At 48.2% G+C, this 13,921-nt stretch overlaps 1 protein-coding gene across 2 annotated transcripts in view; it reads left to right on the top strand.

Annotated features, from left to right (window-relative positions):
* The first annotated feature begins 2,145 nt into the window (after positions 1–2,145).
* stard9 (StAR-related lipid transfer (START) domain containing 9) overlaps positions 2,146–13,921 on the top strand; it is a 391,160-nt gene continuing 379,384 nt past the window's right edge. For both annotated transcript variants that reach the window (XM_038782026.1, XM_038782033.1), the window contains exon 1: positions 2,146–2,351. In XM_038782026.1, the coding sequence (XP_038637954.1) occupies positions 2,305–2,351 (47 nt within the window). In that variant the 5' untranslated portion in view covers positions 2,146–2,304. The remainder of the gene's footprint in view (positions 2,352–13,921) is intronic.

The following is a 13,921-nucleotide window of genomic DNA, read 5'->3' on the forward strand; positions in this document are numbered from 1 at the left end:
AGAAGGACACACAGCAAGCAAAGCTGGTAGTTAGCACTGGAAGGTAGTTCTAGGTCGAGCTCTGGAAACTGAACAAACTCACAATAAAGCATCTTCTCCACACTTGAGACTACGAGCTTTATTAAGACACGAGGAACAACACAGACATCAGGTCAAAGATGGACAAGAAAATCATAGCAGCTGGTGGATTGAGTGAACTAGACCTGGAATATAACCTCAGTAATGTTGATCATGAAACAATCAGTAATTTTCATAAAAATCTATCTGGTGCATAAACGTCCTTTCAGGAAGGAAATCTACCATTTCTACTAGATCTGGATGACATGTGACCCCCAGATGCCCAGTAATATGGCTGCCTCTTGACTGCCCTCTGAAATGGCCCAGTTAGCTACAAGAGCAATTAGGGATAGGCATCAACTACTGTCTTTTGCCATTGATTTCTCCAAACCATCAAAGAATTAAAGAAAGCTGCTCACTGACACCCAGAGAGTGGAGATAGCCCCTGATGTTTGGCACTATCAGGGGCCTGGGCATGTTTCTCTAAATGGAGTTTCTTGTCATCACACTGGGCAGCCAAAGCTGCAGACCTGAAAGACCACCTTAAAAATTAGATCTGTCAGACTGAGAGTTCCGATTTTTAAAAAGCCTGTCTGTCAGTGTCAGGTCCATTTCACTGAGTTGCTGACCTTCAGGGAGCTTCATCATCTGACTTTCTTTTTGAAAATTTTTCAGGAAAACCGCTGAAAACCAAGGTCAGTAGCAACTGAGTGCTTTTGGTTGAAAAATGGTACGTGAAATCCATATAATTTTAGAACCAATGGGATGCTGTGTATTTATTTGTGTGTGCATGTGTTTGTGTGGTGGGGGGTTGGTGGTGGTTAGAGAGGGATGTTGGAGGAGCGGCTAGAGGGGGGTTGGAGGGCAGGTTTTTTATACATATGGAACTTTTACAAATATTTGCTTGGTCCTCAGCTGGAGCATTGCGTACAATTCTGTGCACCATTGCTGGAAAGGTTGCAAAGGTCTTGGAGAGGGTATGGAGGGGATTCAGCAGGATGAATCCAGGACTAATGGGCGATGGTTACTTGGAGAGATTCAATAATCTGGGATCTTTCCCCTTCGTGTAGACAAAATTATGGGGAGACCTCATAAAGTTATTCAACATCATGGACGTAGACATTTCTACATAAATTGAAAGTTAAAGGTAAAATAACTAAAGAGGAAATGAGGAAAGTTGTTCCACACATTATTCCAGATCCAGAACACACTGCCTGGAAGTGTTGGATTCAGATTCCACTAGAATGTTCAAAAAGCAATTGGTCATGGCCTTGAAGAGAGAATTGGAGTGTGGGGCTAAACTGAACAGTGGATCATATGGTCTTCTTTGCTGGCTCTCATCAGTCAATGCTCCTTAATTTGATGTTTCTGTCGGCATCACAATTTACATTCACAATTTTTAAAAATTAAAGTGATAATGACCAGATAGTCTAAGATGACGGTTGAGGAACAAGCATGATGATGCTGGGGATAATATATAATAATAGCTTATTGTAACAAGTAGGCGTCAGGGAAGTTACTGTGAAAAGTCCCGCGTTGCCACATTCTGGTGCTTGTTCGAGAAGGCCGGTACCGGAATTGAACCCATGCTGCTGCCTTGTTCTGCATTACAAGCCAGCTGTTTAGCCCACTGTGCAAAACCAGCCCATCCCTGTCCTCTCCTAAAACTCCATCCTTCTTGGGAACTTTTACACCCGCCCAAACCAGGCAGCTGGGACTTTGATTACAGTGTCTCATCCAAAAGACTGCCTCCAACAGTGAAGTCCTCCTGCTTTACTGCACTGAAGCAACAGCTTTGATGGATGCACTCAAGCCCGAGAGTGGGATTTGTAGCCGCAACCTAGCGGCGAACGCGCTGCCAGTGGAGCCGCAGCCCACGCCCATCACCTGATTGACAGCGAACGTAGCCCCGCCCCCTGGCGGTCAGCCAGTCCCAATCACCACCTGGCCCCGCCCCCTGTGCCATGCCATCCAATCACCTCCTTTCACCGCCCAGTCTCTGATTGGCAGGTGGCTCCGCTCCGCCCCCCGCTCCGCCCCCCCCCCCCCCTGCACAATGCGGACCGAGTAGGGGGAAACAATCGGGGCCACTTATCCGGCGCAATGGGAATGGAGATGTCGGTGGCTTGAGGAGTCAACTCTTGTCCGGATAAACACCACAGTCAGGGAGCGATTGTCTGGGCGGGAAATGACTCCAAGATCTGAGGCTGCGGAGTAAATTAAACCCCGAGACCAACCCCATCACTGATGGCGAATGTGAAAGTTGCCGTGAGGGTCCGACCTCTGAGCAAGAGGTGAGAGGAGGGAAGGCGGTGGGGTGGGGTGGGGTGCGGTGGGGTGGGAAAGGACATTTGCCTGAATCAAACCCAGTTAGGCGTGGATGGCAGTGCAGGCATGGTGTGGGTGGCTGGTCCCTCAGTAACAACTGTTTAAAATGTTCATTTCTACCAAGTTGGGATTGTGCATTTCCTCAGACTGGGATCTGTCAAAGTGCTGCACTGTCGGGGAGTTATGAATACCGATCCCTTCAATGTATTGTACCTCTCTTCATCGTTCACTCAGCTCATATTCAGAATTGAGTTGGACTCTTGACTGGTGCCAGAATCTAATGAATTGACTTTCTATTGTGTGAGAGATTGTATCTCCAGATTATTTAGCCAGAACATAACTTGAGTTTGTAGCTCTATTGCTGGGAACGGAAGTTTGGGAGGGGGGTGCGAGTGAGGACAACATCGACAATAGCTGCATTTCAAAATTGTGTGCTTCCAAATTTGGTTACAGCATACATCTGGTTGGCAGCTGTCCTGATAATTTAAGAGCGGGACAGTTACGTTCTGGCGAGAGTTTAGGAGACATAATTTAGCGTCCCTCAGCTAAGCGTTGTCTGCTGTTTCATACATTTTGTGTATTGTGCCAAGACGATAAGATCCCAGAAGAAAAGTCCACTAACGTCGATATGTAGTTTCCTTAAATTTCGACTGACAATAAACAAAATTGTACACTTATACGATTTGGGGGATTTTAGTTTAGTTACAAAGTTGATTTTGAAAAGTAGAGCAAAGCTTATGCAATATTTTAACCATAAACTGTTTAAGTTAAGAGTTCCAACTAATTATATTTTAGCAATATTTAACAAATATTTTGTGCTCAGACTTCCCCTGGAGTTTGGCACAATATAACTCTTCTGGTATTTGCACTAAAAGTTGCATGATTCTGTGATTGACTTGAAGGTCAGTCGAGATTGCTCTTCGGAGATACTGCAGAGAGGTAGTTCAGTGCAGGGCCTGTCTTTACCTGAAATAGAATCCATGTAATCCCTAGAGTGCTGAGGGAGGCCATTTGGCCATTGTGACCCCTCCCAAAAGGGCACTCTGGCAAGGCACACTCCCCTGCTATGTCCTGGTAACCTCACCTAACCTGCACATCTTTGGACTATGGGAGCAAACTGGAGCACCCAAAGGAAAACCACGCAGACACTGGGACCACATGCAAACTCCACACAGTCACCCAGGGCCTGGCATCAAACCTGTGTCCCTGGCGCTGTGAGACAGCAGTGTTAGCCACCATGCCACAGCCATGATTTTAAAGGAGGCACCTGAGCATATACTTGTCTGGTTGTAAAAGAGTCAAAATTCCTGTTTGTTAGTTTTGGTAGAAAATGAACTCAGTAAGAGTGACAATCTTCTACTGCTGTCTCCTTTAAGGTACTCCTTAAAACCTTCCTCTTGTTCAAGTCACCTGTCGTTAGTGCTCCTTTGGCTTGGTGCCACTTGTTCAGATTGCGCACAGGTGAAGAGCCTTTGATTGTTTTGTGGTTTTTAAAGCAACTATATTAACAAGTTGTTTGCTTTCTAATTTGGGTTTTCACTTAAATTAGCAAAAACATCAGGAACTCCGCCCATGTTCTTCTGACATTGCTCTTTGTGTTATTCGGGATTTGCTTCAAACTGTCCGTTTGTACATCCTGTGTTAACACTGCTTTTAAAAAAGGCAAATGAATATGATATTGCCATCATGTAAAAGAATCAGCACATGACCTTCCAGTGTGCTTCAAATACTTAATATTTGTTTACAATAATCCAAGGGAATGTTTTCTGTCAACCAGGAAAAATAGAATACTGTTTCCTCTCACAGTTCAAAGGTGTGCAGGCTAGGTGTGGTTACGGGGATAGGGAGGGGGAGTGGGCCTGGGCCGAATGGCCTCCTTCTGCACTGTAGGAATTATATGCTTTAATGCAGAGGATGAATTGTTGTAAATGTTTACTCCTAGTTGTAAATAGTTTTCTGTACCAATTTAACATATCAAATTTATATATAAAACTATCAACATTTAAGTTGATGTATTAAAACGTGTTTAAAATATTCTTTATACTCATACTACCTGGAGTTTTATTTCTCCTTTCCTCAATCTGTGGCAGAATCCCATATCGTTAGTTCCGGACTTAACTGTTTTAATCGTCTCCTAGTTCTGGTGTTTTGACCAATCTTTTGATTACTGTAATTTCTCCTTATGTGGTTTGGCATCGATGTGTGTGGTTAGACTTCTGCAAAGCCCCCCCCCCCCCCCCCCCCCCCCCCCCCAAGCAGTTGACGGTAACTAGTTCTCCAAAATGCAGAATAAATGAACCCCGTCTCTTGTGGAACCCCTTAGTCACCCCTCTTAGGGCAAGTTTCACCTTCTCTAAATGCAGAAATTCAATAGATCCCTGAGGCAGAGTGGAGAAGCTGACCTCCACGCCAACAAAACCCAACTGGGAGTGACCAGCGGGGCAAAGGCTAAAGCATCTGCCCCTGCTCTCACCTGCAACTCCGGCAGGTCTGACACCCTGAATATGGCCCCCAGGGGACGAGGCTTCAAGTACACATGCAAGATTGCCGACATGGTGCTGAAAAACAAGCTCCAAAATTTCTCCAACTTCAGGCATGACCAGAACATATGTACATGATTAGTGGGCCCTTCCCACACCATAGGTAATTATAGGCCAGTTAGCTTAACTTCGGTAGTAGGGAAGATGCTGGAATCTATCATCAAGGAAGAAATAGCGAGGCATCTGGATGGAAATTGTCCCATTGGACAGATGCAGCATGGGTTCATAAAGGGCAGGTCGTGACCAACTAATTTAGTGGAATTTTTTGAGGACATTACCAGTGCGGTAGATAATGAGGAGCCAATAGATGTGGTATATCTGAATTTCCAGAAAGCCTTTGACAAGGTGCCACACAAAAGGTTGCTGCATAAGATAAAGATGCATGGCATTAAGGGTAAAGTAGTAGCATGGATAGAGGATTGGTTAATTAATAGAAAACAAAGAGTTGGGATTAATGGGTGTTTCTCTGGTTGGCAATCAGTAGTTAGTGGTGTCCCTCCAGGATCCATGTTGGGCCCACAATTGTTCACAATTTATACAGATGATTTGGAGTTGAGGACCAAGTGCAATGTGTCCAAGTTGCAGATGACATGAAGATGAATGGTAAAGCAAAAAGTGCAGAGGATACTGGAAGTCTGCAGAGGGATTTGGATAGTTTAAGTGAATGGGCTAGGGTCTGGCAGATGGAATACAAAGTTGACAAATGTGAGGTTATCCATTTTGGTTGGAATAACAGCAAAAGGGATTATTTTTTAAATTATAAAATATTAAAACATGCTGCTGTGCAAAGGGACCTGGGTGTCCTAGTGCAACAGGTGATTAAGAAGGCAAATGGAGTTTTGTCCTTCATTGGGAGAGGGATGGAGTTTAAGATTAGGGAGGTTATGCTGCAACTGTACAAGGTGTCAGTGAGGCCACACCTGGAATATTGTGTTCAGTTTTGGTCTCCTTACCTGAGAAAGAACGTACTGGCGCTGGAGAGTGTGCAGAGGAGTTTCACTAGGTTAATCCTAAAGGTGAGGGGGTTGGATTACGAGGAGAGGTTGAGCAGACTTGGACTGTACTCATTGGAATTTAGAAGGATGCGGGGGGGGGGGGGATCTTGTAGAAACATATAAAATTATGAAGGGAATAGATAGGATAGATGTGTGGAGGTTGTTTCCACTGGCGGGTGAAAGCAGAACTAGGAGGCATAGCCTCAAAATAAGGGGAAGTAGATTTAGGACTGAGTTTAAGAGGAACTTCTTCACCCAAAGAGTTGTGAATATATGGACTTCCCTGCCCAGTGAAGCAGTTGAGGCTCCTTCATTAAATGTTTTCTAGATAAAGATAGATAGTTTTGTGAAGAATAAAGGGTTATGGTGGTCGGGCGGAAAAGTGGAGCTGAGTCCACAAAAGATAAGCCATGACCTCATTGAATGGTGGAGCAGACTCCAAAGGCCAGATGGCCTACTCCTGCTCCTAGTTCTTATCATAGATCATAGAATTTACAGTGCAGAAGGAGGCCATTCGGCCCATCGAGTCTGCACCGGCTCCTGGAAAGAGCACCCTACCCAAGGTTAACACTTCCACCCTATCCCCATAACCCAGTAACCCCACCCAACACTAAGGGACACTAAGGGCAATTTATCATGGCCAATCCACCTAACCTGCACATCTTTGGACTGTGGGAGGAAACCGGAGCACCCGGAGGAAACCCACGCACACACGGGGAGGATGTGCAGACTCCGCACAGACAGTGACCCAAGCCGGAATCGAACCTGGGACCCTGGAGCTGTGAAGCGATTGTGCTATCCACAATGCTACCGTGCTGCCCTTAATGTTCTTATGTTCACTCTCAAATATCCTCTGCCCCTTCAAACAGCTGGATCATTCTCGACTTTGTCAGGTCCGCCCTGTGTACCACCTTTCGCTATATCAACCCCAGTCTCGCACGCAAGGGTGAGGCATTCACAATCCGCAGCAGTCGCACCACAATCCCTCCTCTAGTGTCATCGCCACCTCTTCCTCCCACTTGACCGTAACTCCCTCCAGAGACACCTTATTTTCCTCCAAAAAGCCCCATCACTGATGACACCTCCTCAGCAACACGGAGGAAGATGCTTCCGGAAAGGTCGGAAAGACCTTTTTCACAAAGTCCTGCACCTACCTCCATGTACCTAAAACCCTCCCCACACGGGAACCAAAACATCACCTCCAACTGCCTCAAACTTGCGAACCGCCCTTCCAAAAGCAAGTCCTTCATCTCCATCACTCCTTTTTCATCTCATCCCCGAAACTTCGCATCAATCATCCTGGGTTCAAACTCATAGTTCCCTCAGATGGGCATCAACCTCGACATCGCCCCTAAGCTAAAGTGCTGCCGAAATTGCCTCCATGTTTTCAGCGTGGTCTTAACCACAGGGTTCCTGAATACCTACCTGGGGTAAACTGGAGTGGCGCCATTGCCAGTGCCTGCAACCCTGACCCCCTGACAAGAACCTGCCTCCTATCCTCATCCATAAAGTCTCTGTGCCCCTACTCCAGCCCTGCACCTTCTCCACATTTGCTGCTCAGTAATAGGATGACAAATTCGGAAGGCCCAACGCTCCCTCCCCCCGACAGCCACCCTTTCTGAAGTACCGTCTGTCTAATCCTAGCCACCTCACCGCCCAAACAAATGATGAAACCAGCCGATTCAACCCCTTAAAGAACGACTTCTGCAAAACGGCCGCAGGTACTGTAATAAAAATAAAAACCGCGGCAAAGTATTCCTCTTCAGCGCCTGCAGCCGATCGGCCAATGACCGGGAAAGACTATCCCACCTCAGTAGATCCACCTTAACCCTACCAACCAGTCTCAAAGTTCAACTTACGAAGCCGCATCCCATCCCAGGCCACCTGCACTCCCAAATATCTGAAGTGGGTTGTTGCCACCCAAAATGGCAAACCCGCCACTCTGATTCTCGCTCCTGGAAAGGACACCACAAAACATTCACTTTTCTGGCGAGGCCCCTGACCATCGCGTTCTCAAACAATGGTGCCAACTTATACTTACACCTTTTATAAAATTCCACCGGAAAACCACCCGGCCCTGGTGCCTTGCCCGTTTGCATTTTCCTTTATTGTCCCATGCACTTCTTCCATCCCCTCTGGCCCCTTCAATTCTACCCTCTACTCTCCTACTTTGAGACACTCCAATCTTCTCAAAAACTCCCTCATATTTGACTCATCCTCCAGAGGCTCTGACTTGTACAAATCCCTGTCTAACTCTTCAAAAACTTTGTTCACCTGCTCCAGTGCCACCACTAGTTCTTTCGTTCCATCCCTGACCTGAAGAATCTCTCTTGCAGCTGTTATCTGGCAGAGCTATCCCACCAACAGGCAGTGGACCTCCTCCCCGTACTCGTACACAACTCACTTCACTCGCCTCAGCTGCTGAACCTGTCTGTGGCTCCCTCCTCCTCGCCAGAAGATGTTCTGCATACCTTCCATCTACCTCCAAAATCTTCTCAATCAGCTGCTGCTGTTCCTCCCGTACCTCCTTGTCCACCTGTGCCTCAAACAAGATGACCACCCCCCCCTCTCTACTGCCTTCAACGCTTCTCATATCACTGACGGCGAGACCTCCCCATTCATATTGAACCCTACGTAATTGTCAATCACCTTCCCACTTTTGATATACTAATTTGGGTCTGCCGACAGTCCCATAAGACATAGAAGCAGAATTAGACCACTCGATGGAGTCTGCTCTGCCATTTAATCATGGCTGATAATTTTCTCATCCCCATTCTCCTGCCTTCTCCCCATAAACCCCTGATAGCCTTATTCATCAAGAACCTATCTATCTCTATCTTAAAGACACTCAGTGATTTGGCCTCCACAGACTTCTGCAGCAAAGGGTTCGACAGATTCACCTCCCTCTGGCTGTAGAAATTCCTCCTCATCTCTGTTTTAAAGGATCGTCCCTTTAGTCTGAGGTTGTGCCCTCTGGTTCTAGTTTTTCCTACAAGTGGAAACATCCTCTCATAGTCTACTCTGTCCAGGCCTCGCAGTATCCTATAAGTTTCAATAAGTTCCTCCCTCATCCTTCTAAGCTCCAATGAGTACAGACCCAGAGTCCTCAGCCGTTCCTCATATGACAAGCTCTTCATTCCAGGGATCATTCTTGTGAACCTCCTCTGGACCCTTTCCAAGGCCAGCACATCCTTCCTTAGATGCGGGGCCAAAATTGCTCACAATACTCCAAATACTCCAATATTGAACCTCTACGCCAGCCTCTGAGCTGACCCCTTCTCCATGACCACATCCACTCAAGTGTGGAGCATGGCCTGAAATAACGATTGCAGAATATTCTGCCTTCCTCACACTGGCTAACAGCGCCTTCCCCATCACAAAAAAATCAATCCTCGAATACACATTGCGTACTGGCGAAATAAACAAATATTCCCTATCCCGTGGGTGCAAAAACCTCCATGGGCCCAGCCCTCCCACATCTTTCACAACACCTTCGCCCACCCCCGAGTGGGTCAGGGAACGCAGCTTGGACCAGTCCGACTTCGGATCCCACACTGTATTGATGTCCTAATCATCCCTAGAAAGGACCAAAAACTCTAGCAGGAACAACCCAACGTGCGACCTCTACCTACATGTAGCCACCGGAAGTCGGCACTTTGGGATGTTAAAATACGGCTGCAGAAATGCAAGATGTTTTTAAAGAGATCACTGACAGTAATGGTAAATTTAAAAAGGCAGAATTTCTCAAGGCAATTTGGACTGCTTAATGACTTTTGCAAGTGTCTTTGGAGGCAGCTCTATCCTGTTGACATTGTAACCAAAACAATGTTTACAATGAAACGCTGGCCATGTGTTTTTTGCTGGTGAGGTGATTCTGGCCTTGCTGGTTACCTTGCACATCATAGTTACAATTGTACAAGCAAGGGACGTCTGGTGGCGGCCATGGAGTGAGTGGTCGCACATTTGGTAGCTCCCGCTTGAGGTGGAACGTTTTGGTCCTCTTCCACCTGATTCAAGGGGTGTTTACTAGCGGAGGTGTATGAACTCTTAGGAATTGTTGTACTCCTATCGGTGTGGCCCAGTTTATGGTTTACCAGAAAAGGAATATGAAGTAAGAGGCAGCAGCTTGAGTGAAAGATTATTTGAGGTGCGACACAGGAAAAGTTGGCGGAGAGTGCTGGGGCTTCATTGCCCGCCCAGTGGTCGACTGAACAGACCTCTAGTGGGGACTAGTTAATGCGAGTGAGGTGCAGGCTCGATCTGTGGGGAAGGGGAGGGGTGGTTGGGTTTTCTTTGTCTTCGTTTATGGGGTGGAGCGAAGGGCGGGTGGGGAGGGATCCTGATGTGGGTGGTGTTGATGTGGTGCAGTTGGTTAGGGGGAAATAGTGGTGGATGTTTTGGGGTGGGCCTGGGGGAGCTGGCATGTGGGGGGGGGGGGGGGGGGGGGTTTATGGCTGCTCGGTAAGTGGGAGCTGGAGGAGAGCCTCCTGACCTGGTTGATTACATGGTTTAAATGACCCGGTCAAAAGGTTGCGCATTTTCGCACATTTAAGGGGTTTGAAGGCGGACATTGTGTTTCCTCAGGAGATGCACCTGAAGCTGGGGGACCAGACAAAGCTGAGGAAGGGCTGGGTGGGGCAGGATATGAAGACTAGGAGGGAGGCGGTGCTGGTCAAGAAGAGGGTGACCTTTGAGGTTGGCAGGATTGTAACCAATCCTGGGGGTAAGGTTGTGATAGTTAGCGGGAAGCTAGAGGGGATGCCTGTGGTGCTAGTGAATGTATATGCCCCAAATTGGGATGATGTGGATTTTTTGAGGTGGGTTCTAGGCAAGTTTCTGGACCTGGACGTGCATCGTGTGATTTATAGGGGGAGATTTTGACATGGTTCTGGATCCTAGGTTGGACGGGTTGTGTCCTAGATCCCTGAAGGATTAGGTTACGACGGCACGAGTTGATGGGGTTTATGGGGGGTGTGGACCCGTGGCAGTTTGAGAAGCCGAGGGCGAAGGAGTTTTCATACTTCTCGCACGTGAACAGGGTGAGCTCCTGGATTGATTTTTTTTGTGTTAGCATGGTGTTGTTGGTTCAGAGTATTCGGCGATTGTGGTCTCTGATCATGCACAGTACTGGGTGGATTTGCGGGTAGTGCAGAGGGAGCCTCAGCGGCCACAGTGAGGTTGCTGGTGGACAAGGTGGTCTGTGAGAGGGTGAGCGTGGTCATCCGAAATTATGTGGAGCTGAATAATACTGGAAGATTTCTGCTTCCATGTTGTGGGATGCACTGAATTTATATTGATTTGGGCTCAAGAGAGCGGAGCGGTCTGAGAGGCTGAGGATTTTTATAATCTTTATTGTCACAACCGCAATGAAGTTACTGTGAAAAGCCCTTAGTCACCACACTCTGGTGCCTGTTCGGGTACACGGAGGGAGAATTCAGAATGTCCAAAATACCTAACAGCACGTCTTTTGGGACTTGTGGGAGGAAACCCACGCAGACACAGGGAGAACGTGCAGACTCCATGCAGACAGTGACCCAATCCGGGAAATCGAACCTGGGACCCTTAAGCTGTGAAGCAACAGTGCTACCCACTGCTACTGTGCCGTCCTATAATTAAGGGGCAATTTAGCGTGGCCAATCCACGTACCCTGCACATCTTTGGGTTGTGGGGGTGAAACCCACGCAAACATGGGGAGAATGTGCAAACTCTACATGTACAGTGCTGGAATCGATCCCGGGACCGTGGCGCCATGAGGTAGCAGTGTTGACATTCTGAGGGTGGAGCAGAGATATTCGGTGGCGCCTGAAGAGAGGTTACTAAAGGAGAGGTAGAGACTCCAGATGGAGCTTCGGTGTCCGCTAGAAAGGCGGTGGGTCAATTGCATGAAATAAGAGGGGCGGATTATGAGTATGGGAAGAAAGTGAGTAGGATGCTAGTGCATCAGTGAAGGAAGCAGGCGGCGGTGAGAGAGATTGGAATGGTGAGGGATGAGAGGGGCATGGTGGGATTGGTTTTTGAGATTGTATGACTTGGAGCCTCCGGTGGCGGGAATCATAGAATTTACAGTGGCGAAGGTGCTGTGCTGTGATGCAGCAGTGCTAACCACTGTGCCATCAATTGAAGGATGAAGGGATGAGATGATTGTTGGATGGGTTGGAGTTCCGAAGGGTTGAGGAGACGAAGGTGCAGGGACCCGGGAGCCCCGATTTATGCTGAGGGAGGTAATGGATTGCATGGCGCCGATGCCCCGGGGCCATACCCCCCCCCCCCCCCCCCCCCCCCCCCCCCCAAACGCTGCCACAGGCCTCGGAAGACAAAGACCTGGAGCGCTGTGCATCATACCGCCCGATTTCGCTGTTTAATTGGACATAAAGTTATTCCAAAGGTGCTGGTGTTGAGAACAGAGGATTGCGTACCGGGGTGACAGGAGAGAACCAGACTGGCTTAAAGAAGGGGCAGCAGCTGCCTGCAAATGTATCGAGGCACGGGGTGGGTTTGGCCGCTTTTCGGGGTATCGGCTGAATTTGGGGAAAAGCGAGGTGTTCCCAATTAATGCACGGGGACAGGAAAGTAGGCTGGGGAATTGCTGTTTCAGGTGGTGAGAGCAAGCTTGAGGAGCGGTCGGTTTGGGGGTGGATAGAGGTGGCCTTGTGTGGGAGGCCCAGCCTGAAGGCACTGTTGTTGACGCCCCTTTCGTTCTTGCCGGCTCAGTACTCCAGAAGTCCGGTGATGGTATCAGCACTGGGGGTTTGGAACCAGTGTAGACGGCACTTTGGATTGGAAGGCGGGTCGCTGTGGATGCCGGTTTGCGACAATCACAGGTTTGCGCTGGCAGGGTTAGATGCAAGGTTCCGGGGGTGGTGGCAGGTGGAGATAGAGTACTTCAGGGATTTGTTCGTGGGAGACAAGTTTGCAGACCTGGAAGTACTCTAGGAGATGTACCAGTTACCAAAGGGGATTAGGTCCAGGTATCTGCAGGTCAAGGACTTTGTTAGGAAGGAGCTGCTGTCCTTTTTGCAGCTGCTATCCCCGGTGCTGTAGGATAAGCTTTTGTCCAAGGCTGAAATTGGGGAGGGCAGGGTTGCAGAAATATATGGGGAACTGAGGGAGAGGGAGAGTGGGAGGAGGAGTTGGGGGTGGGGTGGCCATTGGTGGCCAGATTGTCGAAGGAAGCTTTGCGGAGGGTGAATGCGTCCTAGTCGTGTGCTGGGTTGAGTCTTATCCAATTTAAGGTGGTGTAAAAAGCCCACTTGACGGTGTCCAGGATGAGTCTGTTCTTTTCGGGGGCGGAGGGGATGTGGGCGGTGTACAGTGGGTAGCGGGGAGGCAGCGAACCATGTGCACATGTTTTGGGTGTGTCCGAGGTTGATGGTGTTTTGGAAGTGATTTTCGGACGTAATATCAAAGATTTGTGGGGTAGCAGTAGCTCTGAGTCCGGAGGTGATGATATTTGGAGGATCCGAGATTTCAGGTGGGGAGAGAGACCGACGTCTTGGTTTTGGCGTTTGCCTCCCTGATAGCCCGGAAACGGATTTTGTTGTGTTGGTGGGTCCCGGAGCCACCAAAGGCAGCGGTGGTATGGGTGAGTGATTTGGCAGAGTTTCTGCATTTGGAAAATATTAAGTTTGCCATTCAAGGGGTGGGGGAGAGGTCAAGTTGTTTATTGATTTCTTTAAGGTGTATTGACTCATCAGTGGGGAGGGGTTGGGAATTAACTTTCTGTTGGGGGGGGGGGTGGTGGCAATAGGTTGGAAAAGGGAGGTGGGTACCAGGTTGGCGGGGGGGGGGGGGGGGGTGAGTGCGGGCTGTGGTTGGGGGGATGCAGGGGGTGGTTGTTACCTGTTGCTGCTGTTGGCATTTTTATTTTTGTGAATATGTATATATTAAAAATGCCTTCAATAAAATGTTTTTAATTTAAACCAATTGTACAAGCAAAGCTGTCATTAATTGTTGTTTTGGCTGCTGCTGAACCTGCCCTGTTGTACAAACAATGTGGTTTCC

The sequence above is a fragment of the Scyliorhinus canicula genome, chromosome 2, assembly GCF_902713615.1.
Source record: "Scyliorhinus canicula chromosome 2, sScyCan1.1, whole genome shotgun sequence".
In the NCBI taxonomy this organism is placed as follows: Eukaryota; Metazoa; Chordata; class Chondrichthyes; order Carcharhiniformes; family Scyliorhinidae; genus Scyliorhinus; species Scyliorhinus canicula.